Raw genomic sequence first — 21893 nt, forward strand, 5'->3', positions numbered from 1 at the left:
GGGCAGAAGGGCCTGGGTGGGAACCTGACATTGAGCAGGGTCCTGCCCTAGGCCGACTAGATTCCAGGCTAAGTAAATCCTGTTTGCTAAATAATTGCATTTTGTAGCTAAATGCTCACAAGTCGTCGGTCACTGCCAAACCTAGGGTAAAGTGAGATGAAAGAAGCGAGACAGATACAGAGAGAAAGTGACATAATATTGGGAGAAAAGAGGAGGGAGCCCGATTCCAGGGTGCGTCACCCGAGAACTGCCCTCTTGTAATCCGGGACCCCTCAGGGGATGTTGGAGAGCAGGTTTTCGGCCCAATCCCCACAGGCCAGGCCAAGGGACCCCACTGGGGCACAAACCCATGCACCGGGCCTCTAGTAAATTATATATAACCATAGGCCCAAAATGTAAAATGTCCACAAACTTAGAAGGGGCCCCAAATGAAATTTAACCACCCACCTCTTTTCGGGGGGGAGGGGAGGCGGGGGGGAGTGCATAGTAACAAAGAGTGAAAATTAATTTTCTTTTTTGTTTTAAGAAGGCTAACCTCTACCAGTACTAAATAAGAGAAAGCTGAGTATAACTTTAAGGAAAAGCCTTCTCTGCCTTATTTGTGTAAAGAAACCATGTTCTGTGTATTTGCACCAATGAAAGTTCCCACCCAATATCAAGGCCAACACAGAGTGCCTTTTTTGAAATCCACTTACGCCGAGTAGCAGTGATGCCATCATTTCTACTTCTGCCTCCTTGAATCTGAGATCTACAACAATGTGAATTTGCTGGCAAAATTCTTTTGTTGTCTTTCACTTTCTCTATATTTACATATAACTTATACCAGTGTTCAGCAAACTGCGGCCCCTTGTGTGTGGCTCTTCCACAAAATACCATGTGCGGGCACGCACGTACAGTGCGATTGAAACTTTGTGGCCACACTCAAGGGGCCAAAGAGCCGCATGTGGCTCGCAAGCCACAGTTTGCCGACCACTGGTTTATACTATTTATGCTTTCAATTTTCTTTTGTAGTAAGATCAGTTCATTCTCAAACTACTGAAGTAGGTCATATTCTAAAAGCAGGTAATGTAATCTCTTGCCTTTCCATAAAGAAGTAAACTTTGGATCAGCTCCTTTGTGGATCAGAATCAGAAGACTGCGAGGGAACCAGGTTCCAATTTCTTTTCAACTAAAAACTGTTAGACTTGCTTCTATTCCTCTCTGTTCTGAGACTTCTGAGCAGACTTCATAGTAAGCTCCTTGTTTCCAATCTCTACAATGTGTGCTCCACTGTCAGCCCTTTGTAGCCTAGTCAGGAGGGCAGGAACATATATATCCACCAACCTCTAAACAGCTCAACAAGAAGCCGTAATTGAAGAAGGCATCATACTGACCAATGCACATCAAATACCAGAAGACAATGGAGTCATGTCATACAACAAGAGAACTTAGGTTTCCATATGCAAAAGAAACAGAACATTCTTAGATTTGCAGGGACTTGGAAAATACACCACTCATATAATCACTTGGAAAAATTTCCTCAAAAGACATGCTTTGAGAGGGTCGAAGATGGGGGCCGGCAGGGCGGCAGTGAGAGAGAGAGTGTGAGACAGTGAGGGAGCGAAAGGGGAATGTGTGGACGTGTGTGTGTGTGTGTGTGTGTGTGTGTGAGAGAGAGAGAGAGAGAAGGACAGTTAGATCCTGCAAGACTTTCGGGCTGGCGGACCAGGCTCTCTTAGACGGGGAGGCTCCACTACCACTGCAAACACTCCCAGGTGGCTGGCACTGGCACAGAAACCATGCCATCTTGAAGGGCAGAACTGTTGTGACTAGGAGCCCAGCCTCTCCTGCAAGACTTTCAGGCTGGCGGACCAGGCTCTCTTAGACGGGGAGGCCCCACTACCACTGCAAGCACTCCCAGGTGGCTGGCACTGGCACAGAAACCATGCCATCTTGAAGGGCAGAACTGTTGTGACTAGGAGCCCAGCCTCACCATCACCCAGACTGGCCTCAGACAAAAACCGAGACTCTACAGACACTCTGAACAAAGACCACAGCTGCAGATCCATGGACATTGTGACTCCAGCCATCCCAGCCTCAGGCTCCTGTGAGTCCTGGAGTGCATTCACCTCCCACCTACCTGCCACAGTGGCACAGGTCCCACGCATCCCAAGACAGCCCTTGATTGCCAGTGTGTGCAGCTCCTGCCGGCCAACAGCAGCTGCGCCTCCCTATCCCTGAGCCAGCCCCTGTCGACGTGCACACAGCTCCCACCTACCCACAGCATCCATGCCCCCAAGATCACCAGTGAATCTCAGGTGTACAATGTCCCACCAAGCTCACCACAGCAGCTCAAGCCCCGTGCAGCTCGGCACCTGCACCCTTCAGTGATAGCAAAAAATGGGGAGACAAGAAGCAATCCCCAAAGGAAAGAAAAGGAGGAAGAAAAAAAACCCTTCCCAAGGGACTAAATGAAACAGAGGAATGCAGTATGTCAGAAAAAGAATTCAGCATAATGGTCATACAATTCGTAAACCAGATGGACGAGAAAATCAACCACCTATGTAAGAATCAAGAAGAAATCAAAAGTGACATAGCAACAATAAAAAACACAATGAAAGGTTTTAACAGTAGACTAAGAGAAGCAGAGGACTGAATTAGTGAGGTAGAAGATAGGGCAGAGAAACAAGTCCAATCTGAACAGAAACTGGAGAAAATAATTAAAATGCAAGAGGAGAGCCTAAGTGAGCTTTGGGACAACATGAAATGAAGTAACATATGTATAAGAGAGGTGCCAGAAGGACAAGAAGAGCAGCAAGGATTAGAGAACCTATCTGGAAAAACACTGACAGAAAACTTCCCTGATATGGGGAAGAAAAGTTACACAAGCACAGAGAGTCCCAAACAAGATGAACCCAAAAAGAGCCACCTCAAGACACATAATTACAATGGCAGACGTTAAAGATAAACAAGTGAATCTTAGCCTTAGCCGGTTTGGCTCACTGGATAGAGCGTCGGCCTGGGGACTGAAGAGTCCCAGGTTCGACTCCAGTCAAGGGCATGTACCTTGGTTGCGGGCACATCCCCAGTAGGGGGTGTGCAGGAGGCAGCTGATTGATGCTTCTCTCTCATCGATGTTTCTGACTCTCTATCCCTCTCTCTTCCTCTCTGTAAAAAATCAATAAAATATATTTTTTTTAAAAAAAGAGTGAATCTTAAAGGCTACAAGAGAGAGACAGAGAGTTACCTACAAAGGATCTCCTATTAGATTACCAAATGATTTCTCAACAGAAACACATCAGACCAGAAGGGAATGGAATGAAGTATACAAAGTAATGCAAAACAAGGGACTGAATCCAAGAATACTCTATCCAGCAAGGCTATCATTCAAAATTGAAGGGGAAATCAGGAGCTTTTCAGACAAAAAAAAAAAAAGCTCAGGGAGTGTATCACTACCAAGCCAGCAATGCAAGAAATGCTAAAGGGAATGCTGTAAAAAGAAGAAATAGAAAGGGAAAAAGGGAAACAGGCATAAAGAATAAAAATTACTACAAACAAGTACCTATCAATAATAACCTTAAACGTAAATGGACTAAATGCTCCAATCAAAAGACATAAAGTGGCTGAATGGATAAGAAAACAGGACCCATATCTATGCTGTCTACAAGAGTCCCACCTCAGAACCAGGGACTCACACAGACCGAAAGTGAAGGGATGGAAAAATATTTTTCAGGCAAATGAAAATGAAGAAAAACCTGGGGTAGCAATACTTATATCTGACAAAATAGACCTCAAAGTGAAAGCCATAACAAGAGATAAGGAAGGCCACTTCTTAATACTAAAGGGATTGATACAACAAGAGGATATAACTCTGGTAAACATGTATGCAACCGATGCAGGAGCACCCAAATACATAAGAAAAACTTCTGGGAGATTTCAAGGGAGAGACTGACAGCAATATAATCTATAGTAGGGGGCTTCAATACCCCATTGACATCACTGGATAAATCTTCTAAACAAAAAATCAGCGAAGAAACAGTAATCATAAATGACTCATTAGATCAGATGAACTTAATAGACACCTTCATAACATTCCACCCCAAAGCTATAGAATATACATTCTTGTCACATGGGACATTTTTAAAGATAGACCACATATTGGGACACAGGCAAAGTCTCTTCAAATTCAAGAAGACTGAAATCATATCAAGCATTTTCTCAGATCACGATGGCATAATATTAGAAATAAACTACAATAAAAACAATCACAAATAGTCAAACACTTGGAGGCTAAATAGCATGTTATGAAACAATGATTGGGTTACCAAAGAGATCAAAGAAGAAATAAAAAACATCCTGGAAACTAATGACAACGAAAACACAACAATCCAAAATCTATGGGACACAGTGAAAGCAGTCCGGAGAGGGAAGTTCATAGCATTACAGGCCTACCTCAAAAAACAAGAAAACTGGTAATAAATGAACTCTACAACTTAAAGAATTAGAAAGAGAACAACAAGAAAAGTGCATGCGTTCTCTTCTTCACCATGTCTTCCCACAAGATTTTCAGGATCAAGAGGTTCCTGACCAAGAAACAAGAGCAACATCAGCCCATTCCCCAATGGATTCAGATGAAAACTGGTCATAAAACCAGGTACAACTCGAAGAGGAGATATTAGAGAAGAACCAAACTGGACCTATGAGAAATCACACATGAGAGATGACTCACATCCAGGTTGCCTACACCTTTAAATGATTGGAAAGATGCTACTGTCTGGACAGTTGGGGCATTTTATTTATTTATTTATTTATTTAAATATATTTTATTGATTTTTTACAGAGAGGAAGGGAGAGAGAGAGTTAGAAACATCGATGAGTGAGAAACATCGATCAGCTGCCTCCTGCACATCTCCCACTGGGAGATGTGCCCGCAACCCAGGTACATGCCCTTGACCGGAATCGAACCTGGGACCTTTCAGTCCACAGGCCGATGCTCTATCCACTGAGCCAAACTGGTTTCGGCAGTTGGGGCATTTTAATCGGAAAATTAATGGACTTGTGATTTTGCTCTGATTTTTTTTTCTACAATAGTAGGTTGGTTCAGTAATAAATGTGTGAGACCTTTAAAAAAAAATTGATGAACCCCTAGCTAGGCTCACCAAGAAGCAAAGAGAGATGACCCAAATAAACAAGATCAGAAATGAAAGAGGCAAAATAACAACAGACCCCACAGAAATACAAAGGATTGTAAAAAAAAAAAAATACTATGAGCAACTCTATTCTAACAAACTGGTAAACCTAGAAGAAATGGACATATTCCCAGAAAAATACGACCTTCTAAAACTCAATCAGGAAGAATAAAAAAATCTGAATAAGCTGATAACTATGGAGGAAATTGCAGCATTAATCAAAAAACTTCCAGCAAACAAAAGCCCTGGGCCAGACAACTTCACAGGAGAGTTTTACCAAACATTCAAAGAAGAACTAAAACCTCTCCTCCTCAGACTATTCCAAAAAATTTAAGAGGAAGGAACACTTCCAAGCTCTTTCTATGAAGCCAGCATTACCTTAATCCCAAAACCAGATAAAGACACTGCAAAGAAAGAGAATTACAGGCCAATATCCCCGTGAACATAGACGCCAAAATCCTCAACAAAATTCTAGCAAATCAGATCCAGTACTACATTAGAAAGATAATACAGCATGGCCAAGTGGGATTTATTCCGGAGATGCAAGGATGGTACAATATCCGCATATCAATAAACGTGATATATCACATAAACAAATTAAGGGATAAAAACCATATAATCATGTCAATTGATGCAGAAAAAGCATTTGACAAAATCCAACACCTTTTCTTGAAAAAAATTCTCAGCAAAGAGTGACTAGAGGGATCATACCTCAACATAATAAAAGCCATACATGACAAACCTACAGCCAACATCATACTCAATGGGCAAAAAAACTAAAACCATTTCCCCTAAGAACAGGAACAAGACAGGGATGCCCACCCTCACCACTCCTGTTTGACATAGTACTAGAAGTGCTAGCCATAGCAATCAGACAAGAAGAAGAAATAAAATGCATCCAAATTGGAAAAGAAGAAGTAAAACTATCATTTTTCACAGAGGACATGATATTGTACATAGAAAACCCTAAAGATTCCATCAAAAAACTACTAGATTTAATAAATGATTGGCAATGTAGCAGGATACAAAATTAACACCCAGACATCTATGGCTTTTTATACACCAATAATAAACTCACAGAATGAGAAACAAACAAAAAAAACCCATTTACCATTGCACCAAAAAAATTAAGATACCTAGGAATAAACTTATCAAAGGAGATAAAAGACCTGTACTCGGAAAACTACAGGACCTTGAAAAAAGAGAGGAAGACATAAACAAATAGAAGAACATACTGTTCATGGATTGGCAGAATCAACATCATTAAAATGTCCATACTACACAAAGCAATCTACAGATTCAATGCAATCCCCATTAAGATACCAACAGCATATTTCACAGACCTAGAACAAACTCTCCAAATATTCACCTGGAAGAAAAACAGACACCGAATAGCTGCAGCAATCTTGAGAAAGAAGAACAAAGTTGGAGGGATCACAATACCAGATATTAAGCTATATTACAAAGCCACTGTTCTCAAAACCGTCTGGTATTGGCACAAGAACAGACATATAGACCAATGGAACAGAACAGAGAACCGAGAAATAGACCCAAGCCATTATGCTCAATTAATATTTGACAAAGGAGGCAAGAGCATACAATGGAATCAAGACAGTTTCTTCAATAAATGTTGTTGGGAAAATTGGTCAGATACATGCAAAAAAATGAAACTAGGCCACCAACTTACACCATACACAAAAATAAACTTGAAATGGATAAAGGACTTAAACATAAGATGGGAAACCATAAAAATCTTAGAAGAATCCATAGACAGCAAAATATCAGATATATGTCATAGCAATATGTTTACCGACACAGCTCCTAGGGCAGTGATGGCGAACCTATGACACGCGTGTCAGAGGTGACACGCGAACTCATTTTTTGGGTTGATTTTTCTTTGTTAAATGGCATTTAAATATATAAAATAAATATCAAAAATATACATCTTTGTTTTACTATGGTTGCAAATATCAAAAAATTTCTATATGTGACACGGCACCAGAGTTAAGTTAGGGTTTTTCAAAATGCTGACATGCCGAGCTCAAAAGGTTCGCCATCACTGTCCTAGAGCAATGGAAACTAAGGAGAAAATAAACAAATGGGACTACATCAAAATAAAAAGCTTCTGCACAGCAAAAGAAACCATCAACAAAACAACAAGAAAGCCCACTGCATGGGAGACCATATTTGCCAATGTTATATCCGATAAGGGCCTACTCTCCAAAATTTATAGGGAACTCATACATCTTAACAAAAAGATAAACAATCCAATAAAAAAAAATGGGCCAAGGGCTTAAATAGACACCTTTCAAAAGTGGACATACAGAAGGCTAAAAGACATATGAAAACATGCTCAAAGTCACTAATCATCCAAGAGACGCAAATCAATACGACAATGAGATACCATCTCACACCTGTCAGAATGGCCATCATCAACAAATGACAAGTGCTGGCAAGAATGCAGAGAAAAAGGAACCCTCGTGCACTGCTGGTGGGAATGCAGACTGGTGCAGTCACTGTGGAGAACAGTATGGCGTTTCCTAAAAAAATTAAAAATGGAACTCCCACTTGAGCCAGTAATACCACTTCTAGGAATATATCCCAAGAAACCAGAAACACCAATCAGAAAGGACATATGCACCCCTATATTCATAGCAGCACAATTTACAATAGCTAAGATTTGGAAACAGCCTAAGTGACCATCAGCAGATGAATGGATTACTATACTATGGAATACTATGCTGCTGTAAGAAAATAAAGAACTCTTACCATTCACCATTCACAACAGCATGGATGGACCTGGAGAGCATTATGCTAAGCGAAATAAGCCAATCAGAGAATGATAACTATCACATGATCTCACTCATTTGTGGAATATAATGAACAACATAAACTGATGGACAAAAATAGATAGAGAGACAGAGAAGCATCAAACAGATTGTCAAACTTCAGTGGGACGGTGAGGGAGCGGGTAGGGGGAAGAGTAAGAGATCAACCAAAGGACTTGTATGCATGCATATAAGCATAACCAACAGACACAGACACTAGGAGGGTGAGGGCATGTGCTGGGGGATGGGGGCGGAATGGGGGGGGGGAAGAACACATATGTAATACTATTAGTGTATGTAATACTTTAAACAATAAAAATAAAGTCAGACAGAAAAAAAGTCAAGAACCACATGATATCACTAATATGAGAGATATAAAAAACTAAAAGCAACATATGAACAAACATGAAAAACAAAAACTCATACACAAACTACAGTATGGTTACCAGTATGGGAAGAGGGTTGGGAGGGTAGTGAAAGGTAAAGGGGGTCAAATATATGGTGACAGAAGATTTGACTTTTGGTGGTAAACACACATTGCAATATACAGATGATGAATCAAAAATTCTCTAATTTAAAAGTCTTAAAGTAATCATAAATGTTAACATCAGGCAAAATATAATAGCCCATGAACCAAGATTACGAATCATTAGTTTATTTGTAATGCATCACATGTTTCACTTTGTCATTTGACAAAATGGACAATAAACACCTGTCAGGCTGTAATGCTAAAAACAAAAACAAAACAAAAAGACCTGCTTCACCCAAACAAGAAATGAATTAAAGAAACCAGCCTTAAGGGATCTAAGAAAAAATTCAGCACAGATTCAAACTCTTCTAGGATGAGGAAAATCCATAGTAGTTTATCTGGTGATTAATAGCAACTTAACATGGTGAGAAAAGAGTCAATAATATGCGAGTTTACTTTAAATATATATATATATATATGTATATATATGTATATGTGTGTATATATATGTGTGTGTATATATATTTTTATATATATATAAAAATTGTGTAAATCTCAAAAGAAATATTCTATCCATACTAATATTTAAATTACATTACCTTAATAAAACTTTTTATAGAAAAAAAATTAAATAAAACAGATACCATATTTTATTAGTCAAATTATAAAAATTTAGTCAACTTTAGGTGACATCTTGACCAAACTACAGAAATAGTATCTAAGAAAAACATTACAGACAGAAGAAAAACATTACAGATAGCACTCCTTTTCAAAATATCCCGTCTCTTTTCAGGTACAAAGTTCTAATTCCTTTATCCGTATATTACTGTCTGCACTAAAATAGCATCAGGAAAGGGGTTTAAAGAGGCAGCAGAAGGAAGACTTGAGAGGATTCAGGTAACTGGGATTAACAAAAACCCTAGACTAATATGTAATTAGTTTATAAACATGCCCCCTCTTTCTATCCCTCAAGATGCCTTTTGTTACTTTATCCTTCTAGGCTCTCCTTGATGTCGAAGAGAGAAAGAGCTAGGGTAAAACATCGAAAAGATCAAAGAAGTCATTCCAAATCCTCTCAATTAGTCTTTGCAGGTATTTTTGAAGACTGTGGTACAGCAGGGACTAATTTGGGTAAGATTCGTCTGTGAAATGCTCTTATATGGCATAGTTTGCTATAGGGAATCTCTCTCAAAGCCATAAAAGTATGCTTACCTTACCCTCTGATTCTGGAATTGATTTTTTGTTGTTGTTGTTAATCCTCACCCAAGAATATTTTCCATTAATTTTTAGAGAATGGAAGGGAAGGGACAGGGAGAGACACAGAGAAACATCGATGTGGGAGACACATCAATTGGTTGCCTCTTGCACTCGCCCCAACCAGAAGCAGGGATCAAGCCTGCAACCAAGGTACGTGTCCTTGACTATAATTGGACCCTTCAGTCCACAGGCTGATGCTCTATACACTGGGCCAAACCAGCTAGGGCCAAATTGATACTTTAAGTTAACTGTAATCTATATAAAAGTGTATATAAGGATGTTTATAATGAGGTTATTTGTTCCAATAAAGTTATGATAAACTTCACAAATGTCAACAGTGCTTCCATTTTTTATAAAAAAAACTATTTCTAAGGTGTCTATGAATTGAAAAGAATTGGAAAAACAGACATTGAAATGTTACTAATTGCCTCAGGGTAGCAGAATCATGGGATAGTTCTTTGTAGTTTTCTAACTTTTTTGCACTGACATTTCATCACTCCTATAATGAAAATGAGGGAAATGTCCTCACAATAAGAAACAAGGCAGCTTACATTCAGCTTTTTTTCTTTTTTTTTGGTTTTTTTGTTTGTTTTTAAGATATCTGAGCCATCTTCATTCACCCTGAAAAACCTAAATTCTAAAGACATAAGCAAAATTATTTTTTATGGCTAAGAGACTAATTTCATATGAATCAATATAGTATATGTACAGCCCTGTATACACATAAAATACATGCTATCTATATACACTTTACACCCTATGTTTCTTACGAATACTGTATGAAAACATTTCTGCCTGCTTTTTAAGATATTTTAAGGATTCTGTGATACAGCAAAAAGTGCTCTTTGTTCTCTTGTAGCAACCGATGTTCACCATTATCACAGTCCGTTTCACACTCTATTATGATTTTAAGTTTGCTAGTCTTTTTCTTCTGACAAACTGTGACTCCAACATTTACATCAGCACGGTGCCTAGAGCACAGCTGACACATTAATTACTGGATACACTGATGAATGGAGGGAGGAAGACTTATGCACATATGCATACACAGATGGATGCATGGACAAATAAACAGAGATAGATGGACAACAGAATGGATAGTCACATGGACAGGCAGATGTATGGACAGAGAAATTAATGTGCCAATGCAGACTTTCAGTCATAAAAGCCTGGTCCCAACACTCATAATTATGTAACAGGTCATTCTATCTTTCTAAGTTTTTTATTCATATGCTAGTGACGTGGTGGATGGATTCATGCACATTGAAAGGAAATTAATTAGAAGGTGGCTGGCGGGGCAGGACTGGGCAAGATGGGCCAGACACGCCCTGGAGCCAACCTCCTGCAGTCCCTCCCCGGCATCTGTGGAGAGATCGGGGTCCCTCCAGCAGGTGGGGTCCCTCAGCCTGGCCTGTGGGTATCGGGCAGAAACCAGCTCTCTGACATCCCCCGAGGGGTCCCGGAGTGCGAGAGGGCACTCCGCAAAGTTGCTGTCGCACAGGGTGTGAAACACAAATGCAAGTGTGCAGTAAACCAGATTCAGGGCCGACAGTGCCCCAGCAACAACATAACCCATGGCCAAAGGTGGAATCGCACGACCCCGCAAGGAATCAGGCTCCCTCCTCTCTGGTTTTGGGGTGCATCAGGCAAGAACCGTCGCTGCCAAGTCACTGCAGCTCAGCAGCTCCTGCATTGAGCACCTGCCCCCTGGTGGTCGTGTCATAGCGACTGGTCGGAGGGGCAGAGGGACCCTTAGCATATTAGCCTTTTATATACATAGATAAAACAAAAGGGATTAAACTAGCTGACATTAGGTAGGTTCCTTCTAGCTGCCAAATTAGATAAGACTTAACCATGACTTTTTCGTTTTCAGCAATTAGAGAGGCTTGCGAATGGATATATTTGCTTTTAATAACTCTGAGTTATATTTAAGATTGAACTGTTGCCAAATCTTTGACCAGGGATACATCCCTGATCTTATATAAAAACATTATTCACATTAAAATGAGGGTTTACATGCTTTTTAGAATTGCAATACTGTGAGGCTAGGACTCAGAGTGCCAAACACCAACCTCCTGAGAGCATACTTTAAGTCTTTTTTCTTCAATGTACGTATGACGTAGTAGCATTCCAATCTACTGGTGACATTACATCTTTAAACAGGAAAAAACATAGTCTTTTGGGATATAAATATACCCACTTACCTTTTACTTTTTTATCAAATTTCTTCTGTTTCATTTTCTCTCGGTTTTTCTGTCGAACTTCCTTCGCTTCTTCTAATGCTTCCTGACTACCCCAAACTTCAAGAGCCCTCTTCACAATCTATAATACAGAATTCATATTTAAATTAGTTGTTATTCAGAGTTGTAAATTATAGTTATAATTATTAAATCCACAGGCACTTGATCTAACTCAAGTACAATTTTATAAATATTTATTTGAATTTTAAATATTGGTAAGAAACAACTCTATTAATACCTCTATCTAAACCTATGAGACCCTCAGGAAATGTATGCTAACCTCGATTATAAATAGGAAAGTTATCCTCTGACTATAACTGCTTCTCTGACTCATTCAGCTTTTTCACTTGAATCAACATAAGGACATATCAATCAGGGGTCTGATGAGTTTTGATAAACTCACCCCCCAAAATTTACTTATTTACTTATCCATTAGTCACATCAGATCTAAGTAGGAGGTAACCTCCAAAAATCTCCCACCACAAGAAATCAATCACTATCACTCTTCTCCTGAATCAATAATAGTTTCCATCTACTTAACTAACTTCTGATCTTTAGAATATGCATTTTTTTAAATCTTTGGTAGCTGAGTGACCTAAAAAGTCTTTATGCTACTTTTAATACTTTAGATTATGTATCTTTACTCTTTATAAAATTTATTCATATTTAAGAGAAAAATATATACACTGAGAATTATGCTCAGAATATCTCTTACAATATGGTAAGGGGACCAAAATATCAATCAATGTAGCCAAACTCAAATCTCTTCTTAACATAAAAAGTGATATACTCTTATTTCAAACATTCTAAAATATCACATTTTCCACAATTAACCCTCTAAAAATGTTGCATCACCATGTGCTCAACAGTACTTTAACAATTCTGAGTCAAAAGTGGTTCAGGCCCGGCCGGCGTGGCTTAGTGGTTGAGCTTGGACCTATGAACCAAGAGGTGAGGGTTCAATTCCCTGTCAGGGCACATGCCTGGGTTGCAGGCTCAATCCCCACCCAGTAGGGGCCGTGCAGGAGGCAGCCAATCAATGATTCTCTCATCATTGATATTTATATCTCTCCCTCTCTCTTCCTCTCTCTGATATCAATAAAAACATATATTTTTTAAAAAGTGGTTCAGAACAACTGGACACTCAATGTAAAGAAATTTAGGATACCTTAACAAAGCTGTTGTACTTGCATTTTCCTTTTTATGTACACACAAGCATGATATATAGCAAAAATGTATAATAAGTGTAATGGCACTATTTCAGTAAGTATAAAATAAAAACACCAAGGATAAGGAAGTCCTGAGTCAGTTTAATGAGCACTTTTTCATTTCTGATAGTACATAAAATAGTAAATCTTCTAATCGATAGTTGTCTTATGTTCAATGAAATTCAGTGTGTGTTTGGTTTTACATGTGGCTTAATTTTATTTAAAGATATTAGGACTTTCTAGTACAGTAGGGCCTTGACTTACGAGTTTAATTCGTTCCGTGACGGAGCTCATAACTCAAATTACTTGTATGTCAAATCACTGTGACGTTCGCTGCGCCAGCTAGCGGTGGGGTATCTGAAGCTGGCTCGTAGCCCCAATTTTTTTGAGCTTGCAACTCAAACCAAAAAATCGGCCGAGAGAGACGGCTCGTATCTCAAAAAAACTCATTAGTCGGGACACTCGTAAGTCAAGGCCCCACTGTATATTTTAATTCAAATTGTTCTGAATTAATGCCTCAAAAAGAATACTACAGTATTTGTACCATTCTGGGGTACATACAGGAGGCTGCCTGTGACTTAAGGCACCCAGCCTGGGCACTTCTGCAGCCCCAGGAACTAAGACTATTCAATGTCTTGGCACGCCTGTAATACAATGGCAGCAAGAGGGGTTGAGAAAATTCGCTCTGGAATATACTAGAGTTCCTTGGACACCTGAAAGGGTTTCAGATGAGTATTTCCCAATAGATTTCAGGCATCTGTGAACTTCCTGAATTTTTTAAAAAAGACTTTCGGGCCAGAGGGTGGCAGGAATACAGGGTCTGCCTCTCACTCCAAGCTTTTTTAGTTTCCCAACTGTATTCCTAACATTACTCAACGATAATACATTTGCTCCAAAGTGCTGCACCAAAAAGCAAAATAAGAAAACATGCTATTGTCATCATGAGTAACTGTGATTCACATGCAAAGCAACAAAATGCAAAGGATCTTCTTAATTCTAAAAGCAAAAACTAAACTAATTAGAACTAGTTGCTTGTTAAAACTTCACCTGTCCCAGGGACTAAAACGACTGAATAGAACTCATTAGAGACCTATAGCTGAAACCGGTTTGGCTCAGTGGATAGAGCATTGGCCTGCAGACTGGGGGGTCCCAGGTTCGATTCTGGTCAAGGGCATGTACCTGGGTTGCGGGCACATCCCCAGTAGGAGATGTGCAGGAGGCAGCTGATCGATGTTTCTCTCTCATCGATGTTTCTAACTATCTCTCTCCCTTCCTCTCTGTAAAAAAAAAATCAATAAAATATATTTTTAAAAAAAACAGAGACCTGTAATTTTAAGTAGAGTTTCATATCACCCCATTGTGAATGACGAGGATTCTTCTTCACAATAAATTTAAGAGGTGGTTCTCTTTTTTCTAAATCACAGTCTTTCAGAAGGTATTCTTGTTTTGCTTCTGTTTTAGTTATAAGTTTGTGTTTATCATCAGCATCTCTGAAAACAAATTAAGTCCATTATATAAGTTAGCTATTAAAATAAACTAAATTTTCAAAGAGCCCAACAACCTAGGGGGATGCATACCAAAAGGAACATATAAAATACGTTTCCCTGCAGCTCTCATGGTCAAATGGGCAGCACAAAAATTCTAACAGAAAAATGCTTTATCCTTTACATGTTCTGAGAAGCTATATTAGCAACAAATCCATATTACTGAAAATGTTAAGAATTTCTTTTCTACTTAAAGTCCCTCTTTTCCATAGATTTTTAAATAACTCATTAGAGTACAGCAAATATAAATGAGAACTAAGACTCAATAAGTAAGAAAATATAAATTAAAGCATAAAGTCAGGATGCACAGGCGATAAGGAAAGTAAATATGCAAGGTCCATCTGCCCCAACACAATTAAGTGTCCAGTTGGCTCTGAGCTTTTCAAAGTCAAGGCAAAAGTGGAGACAGTCAATTACATAGTTCTTCTCATTCATTTGTTCCTTATCTACATGCCAGGTATTGTCTGAGGCATGAGGAATACAGCAAAGAATAAAACAAAGCCTTGTTTTCATGAAGTTTACATCCCAGTGAAGGAAAAGACAGTCAATAAGCAAACACCGTGACAGATAACAGTGCTATGAAGGAATATAAGAAGGTAGAGAAAGGATTTTCAGGTAGAGTGGGTATTCAGAGAAAGTCACTGATAAGGGGACCCTTTGAGTAGAGCCCTTAACAAGGCAGAACATTCTGAATAGCCAGAGAAAGAACATTTCTGGCAGAGAGAAGAGCAAACGCAAAGGTTCCAATACAAGAGTCGCTTGGCAACTGGAGCTCACAGCAGGAGGGCCACTGTGTCTAGAAAGCGTAAAGTGCATGATGGTGAGCAGTGATGAGAGGTAAGGTCAGAGATAGGCAGTGACCTTCTAAGCAATGATGAAGACAATTTTATTCCAAATGGATAAGGAACCGTTCAAGAGTTTTGAGCCTTGGCCAGTTTTGCTCAGTAATTAGAGTGTAGGCCTCCCGACCAAAGGGTTGGGGGTACGATTCCTGGTCAAGGGCATGTACCTGGGCTGCAGGTTCCATCCCCGGCCCTGGTCAGGGAGCGTGTGGGAGGCAACCAATTGATGTGTTGTTGTTTTTTCTCTCTCTCCCATTCCCCCCTCCACTCTCTCTTTAAAAAAAAAATCAATGGAAAGAAATATCCTCAGATGAGGATTAATAAAACAAAGAGTTTTGAGTAAAAGGCTATAAGAAGAGACTAACAATGCAAAAGTGGGGAGAAGAGACCAGTTAAAAGATCACTACTGCAGTGGTCCGGGCAAACGCTGATGGAGGCCTAGTCTAAGGTAATGGTGGGAAAAAGGATGGGAATATAATTTGAACATGGAGCCAAATACATTTGGAATTAAACACGGGATAGCAGAGAACTAGCCAATGAAAGAAGTTGGCCTTTACTGAAGTAATGAACACTGGAGAGGAGGTACAGGTCAGGGAGGGAGACTTAAAACTGGAAATACCTTTAAGAAAGCTAAGTAATTTGTAAGTCTCAACTGAAGGAGGAGACAGGTAAAGTACACTGTACTGACTTATACTCCTGAAAGATGTTGAAAGGAAACAAAATGGAGGACTGTGTTCCTAATTATGTCTAAATTTTACAAATATATTTTTACCACTAATTTTCTTTAAATTGATACATCAGTTGCTTTCATTTTCTCATGGAAATAGATTATAAGTGCGAATTCAGTTTCCAAAAGCTGTTGATACTTCAAGAAGAGTAGCAATAATGTGGACCTTAACCACTGTGGGCATTAATGACACTGTGTGTCAATGGGAACAGATTTTATCATTTATATTCCAATGGGTGCCAGGACATATCCAGTCACCAATGTGATCATGAAACCAGAAACAACTCCATTCTCTCCGTCTTCCAAGGATTCTACCTACAAAAGTCAATGGTGACGGCTCCCAATATCTGTAGCAGGGATGCTGAAAAGGCAGGTCCTCCCAGCAGGTCAGGCGTTAATCTAGGGCTACAGGTAAAAGAAATAGGAGTAGGAAACAGATAAGAGAGCTAAGTAAGATTCCAAGATAGGATCTTAGGTGTGAAAGACACCAACACAAGACTTGGCTGAGGTAAACAGCAGGGAGCAGAACCATTTGGAAAGAAGAATTATTCTGGGGTGATACAAAAAGAGGATAAAGGCCAGAAGAAGAAAAAGAATGACAGAAAAACGTAATTTTTTCCTCATCTCTTTTCTTCCCTGACTGTTCAGAAGAGTAAAAAATGAATGGAAAGAACTAGGAGAGTGACTGGGCAGCTTTTCGTCTCCTCCTCTTTCATGAATGGCCCCAGTCCTCAGACCAAGGCATCAACATACACTGAGCCAAGTCAGAAATGGAGATCCTTAGAGAAGGGTTAGGAACCTGCTACTGAGAGATGGGTAAAACCCCCCAGGCCAGCAGAAAGAAAAGAAAAAAACTATGGCAGAACCTGGGGCATTCCAATTTATGTGACATATTAATTTTGATAAGGCTTCCTGTATTTCTTCCTGTATTTCTTTGGCAAAATAGAAACCATAGAAATGTTAGGGAACTACCCAAATAAAAATCATTACTAAGTAAAATATTAAATTCAAATGAACTATTTTACCCTATGCCTGTATGTTAACATTCAACTTTAGCAATTGAGAACATTATCTGAAATAAAGTAATTACCTGCAGTTATCACAAGTTGGCAAATCAAAGTGATTCATAAGATAAGAATCCATAAATTCTCTACTACATTCTTCACATATTGCATAATCAAATTCCATAACAGGTCCTAAAGAAAAGAAGATCAATTCTTTAACTTTTCTTTTTTGTGACTAGAATACATTTTCCTCTATTTTATTAGCTTCTTGACATGTATTTTATGCCTGACACCATTTACATAAAAGACAAAATAAAATTTAAGTAATCTTATACTTACTAAAAAAACATGTTTGATAGAAGAAAAAGGAAATAACATCAGGGGGAAAATCCCTATCAATTCATCAAGTATTTTTGAACCCAAACCATGTATAAGATAATTATTTAACATCAATTTGCAAAGAATTATGCACATTACCCAAAATTACCAACCTAGGCCGGCTGGTGTGGCTCAGTGGTTGAGTGTCCACTTATGAATTCAAGAGGTCAAGGTTCGATTCCTGGTCAGGGCACCTGTCCAAGTTGTGGGCTTGATCCCCACTGCAAGAGGCAGCCGATCAATGATTCTCTCTCATCTTTAATGTTTCATCTCTCTCTCCCTTCCTCTCTGAAATCAATAAAAATATATGCTAGTATTTTTTAAATGACCCACTGAGATTCCTAATTTCTGAAAACACATTTTACCTGGTTCATGAACAACTTTTCCAACTGTATGTTCTTCTTCTTCCTCTTCCAGAATGAAGCCTCCATGTGTATCAATTATCTTTGGGGCAGCTTTTATGTTAGTCATGCCTATTAAAAAAAAAAGTAAAAGTGGTCAACCTATGAGCTAGGTAAGCCCATATGCTCCCTTCTGCATAAACAGAAATTTTCCTTAAATTTAATATGTATCAAACAAGATAACGAATGTCCACTATAATCACTTCTATCCAACATTAAAGGTTCCAGCTAGTGCAATATGACAAGAAAACAAAACAGGCATAAAGGTTGGAAAGAAGTAAAACAGTCTTTATTCACAGATGATCTGATTATATATGTAGAACATGCACAGGAATGTACAATTACAATTAAAAAATAACACCCAGGGCCCTGGCCAGTGGGGCTCAGTTGGTTGGAGCATTCTTCCATACTCTGAAAGATCACAGATTCGATTCCCAGTTTCGGCATATGCCTGGGTAAAAGGTTCAGTCCCCAGTCGGGGGGGGGGGGGGGGGGGGGACACAGGAGGCAACAAATCAATGTTTCTCTCACATCAATGTTTTTCTCTCTCTCCCCCGCCCCCACCCCTTACTCTCATTAAAATCAATAAAGGCATATCCCTCAAGTGCAGATTTTAAAAATAAATAATAAACAAATAAATAGCACCTTGAAAGAAATTTCTGGTCAAGATGGTTATATAGATAAATGTGGTACTTGAATCCTCCCACAAACACATAAAAATTACAACTAAACTATAGGAAAACTATCATTCAGAATTGCCTAAAATTTAGCTGAATGGAAATCCTACAACTAGGGATTTAAAGAAGCAGCCATGTAACGCTGGTAGGAGGGGCAGAGACTCAGAAAGGGCTGGTTCCACACCCATGTGTGGCAGATGAAAATTGTCTCAATTGTGGAAGTCCTCCCTTAGGAATGAGAAGTGCCAGACCTACACCAGGCCCCAAGCCCAGGGTTATAGTGCCAGGAAGAGAAGCCCCCATAACTTAGGCTGTAAAAACCAGCAGGGATTGTGGCTGAGCAAAATGAAGGGTTGCTGGAGTCCCAGGCAATTCTTCTCAAAGGGCCCATGCACAGACTTACTCGGACTCACTCTCCGAGCTTCAGTGCTGGGGCAGCAACTTGAAAGGAACCAGGGACATAGGAGGAGGAAATGAATTGTCTGGCATCAGGGTCAGAGCCGGGGGTACAGCTTTCTGCCAGACAAAAGTGCGCCCTAGCCGGTTTGGCTCAATGGATAGAGCGTCGGCCTGCGGACTGAAGGGTCCCGGGTTCGATTCCTGTCAAGGGCACATACCTTGGTTGCAGGCTCAGCCCGGGCCCTGGTCAGGGCTCATGCAGTAGGTAACCAATCGATGTGTTTTTCTCATCGATGTTTCTCGCTGTCTGTCCCTCTCTCTTCCACTCTCCCTAAAAATCAATGGAAAAATGTCCTCGGGTGAGGATTAACAACAACAAAAAGTGCTAGCAGAGGCCATGGTTCCTTTTCTGAGCCGCGCACCCCCACCTCCCAGGCCCAAGCCATATATGAGTCTCCATCAACCTGGCTCATACTGTCTGCCCAGCCCTTGTGATTCTGAGGCCCTGCCCCACACAACTTATGAGCCCACCCAAGGTGTTTTCAGTGGCTTTTCCACCTGAATGGTTTGTCATGGCTCATGCTTTTTTTGTTGTTGTTAATCCTCACCCGAGGACATTTTTCCATTGACTTTTAGAGAGTGGAAGGGAGGGGAAGAGACAGAGAAACAGCGGATGTGGATGGACATATCGATTGGTTGCCTCCCATTTGCAGCCCAGGGCCGGGGATCAAACCAGCAACTGAGGTATGTGCCCTTGACCAGAATCAAACCTGGGGACCTGTTAGTCCTCAGGCCACGCCCTATCCACTGAGCCAAACTGGCTAGGGCCTGGCTCATGCATTGGACTTCCCTAAAATCTCTTAAACAAGCAACATCTCGCCTCAGAATGCCTGGTACCTCTCACTGAGTGGCCCTAGGCCCGGCACTGGCAGCAGCCAGCCTTGGTTCGAATCCTGGACTTGCCTGAGCACCACCAAGCCCAACACCAGGGTGAGAGATGCCCAGTGTAGCAGAGGCGGTAGAGGGGCGGAGGGGACCCGATCCCAGTGTCAGATGCCCTGAGTTCTAGAGCTGATCGGCCTGCGCACTTGCCGGGATGAAACGAACCAACCCCTTTCCTTTTCTGGTCCTCAATGACCACTTCATTAAAACAGATTCCAAACTTTGCCCTAACCATTTTCCCGGTTAGCTCTGAGAATCACATTAGCTCATTTGAAACACGTGAAGCGCAACAGGTGCTCCTTGGTGAGCCCCACCGAGAGGGTCGCTAATGTCCATCTGCTTCTTTTGGCGCCCTGCAGTAGCAAGCCCTCGGCTGGGCACGGCAAGTGCCCTCAGCCGCCCTCGGAGAACGAATGCGGGAGCAGGTGCAGGTTATTGACACGGTGAAGGTCTAAGAGTTTCACAAAGGACCGCCTCCGGTACCTGGAAGCTGCAGGAAGAGGACAGACAGGGGCAGCCGAGGCGCTGACCGGCGCTGGCGCGCCCACCTGCCGGCGAGTGCAGCGGCTTTAAAAGCTAAGGACCGCGGCCCGGGGGCAGCGAGGGCAGCCCGGCGACAGCGAGGCCGGCCCGGGGGCAGCGAGGCCGGCCCGGGGCTGGGAGTCAGGGAGCCGGGTTCGACCGCGGAACCGTCCCGTGGGCCGGGACTGCTCGCTTCGACAAGACCCTAGCGGACGCCCCGACCCAGGACAGCGGGAGGGTGTGCGCGCAGACGCGAGGGGGCTCGACGCCACACAAGGGACCCGGCACCCGGTCCCCCAGCAGAGAGAGAGGGCAGCGCCGCCAGGACCCAAACCTCCGGTAGCCGCAACCGCCGTCGCCGGGTAGGGCCGGGCCGCCAACCGGGCCTGGCGCAGCATCAGCGCCCGCTGCCGCTTCCGCTCGATGCTCGCCCGCACGGAGGCAGGCAGCTCCGCCGGCTGTTCCGAAGCCGCCGGCTGCGGTGAAGTTTCCTCGGCCGCCGCCATCGCCAATCTCAGCGAACTTGGTCTCCAGCCCCGCGCACGCGCAAGCGCACGCGCAGGCGCCCCGAGCAGCCCCGGAGGGAAGCGCGCCTGCGCGATTGGAGGGCCGAGGGAGCGGCAGCGGCGGAGTCTGCGCGCTGGCGGGGACCGGGAATAGCTGCCGGTTTATAAACCGGGGGAAAGCGGTGCCGAGATCGTTTTCTTCGGGACTTGGTCATCTTTAAAGTAACAGTTTCGCTTGGTGGTTTAGAATCTAGGCTTTGGAGTCAGACCCAGGTTAAGTCCTACTCTGACACCATCTGCGTGATCTTGAACAAGTTATTTAACCTGAATTCAGTAGTAAAATGAGGATAACTACGGAACCCCTTCCCGGTTGTTGGGAAGATTAGATGTAGACTTTCAACACAATGCCTGGCACAGTAAGCTTCCCAAAATGATAGCAGCTGGTAGTAATAATGTGTCAATCAAGAGAGACCCAGAGATGATGGATCTGGCTTTCCTTTGGACAGAGCCTTAGGTTTGAGAGGAGAACACCTGCGTTCAAACGCTCACTTGCTGTGTGAGCTCAGGCAAAGGCAGCTCCTGGTACCAAGGTTGGTATACGAGGTGTACCGGTTAATAATGCGGATTTTTTCAGTAGATGGAGTTACACAGATGTTGATATATATGCGATTTGATATGTATGCTATTTTGTTGTATTGCTCCTTCAGTTACCGCTTGTTCTGACCCATGGCACACGCACTTTCTGAGCTGCACTTCAAAACGTACCAAGAAGTGGAAAATT

The 21893-nt window shown here is 41.5% G+C and overlaps 1 protein-coding gene across 2 annotated transcripts in view; it reads right to left on the reverse strand.

Moving 5' to 3' along the window:
* The window catches only part of XPA (XPA, DNA damage recognition and repair factor), a 29583-nt gene extending 8451 nt beyond the window's left edge, over positions 1-21132 (reverse strand). The window contains exons 1-5 of one of the 2 annotated variants that reach the window (XM_081102981.1): positions 20399-20642; positions 18031-18138; positions 17374-17479; positions 14495-14660; positions 11927-12044 (exon numbers count right to left, since the gene is read on the reverse strand). In XM_081102981.1, coding sequence (XP_080959107.1) covers positions 11927-12044; positions 14495-14660; positions 17374-17479; positions 18031-18138; positions 20399-20420 — 520 coding nt within the window. In that variant the 5' untranslated portion in view covers positions 20421-20642. Of the gene's footprint in view, positions 1-11926; positions 12045-14494; positions 14661-17373; positions 17480-18030; positions 18139-20398; positions 20643-20940 lie in introns of those variants that run through there. The other variant, XM_081102980.1, reaches the window with a different exon arrangement.
* Between the last annotated feature and the right edge of the window lie 761 nt (positions 21133-21893).

The sequence above is a fragment of the Myotis nattereri genome, assembly GCF_964212035.1.
Source record: "Myotis nattereri genome assembly, chromosome: 12".
Taxonomy (NCBI): Eukaryota; Metazoa; Chordata; class Mammalia; order Chiroptera; family Vespertilionidae; genus Myotis; species Myotis nattereri.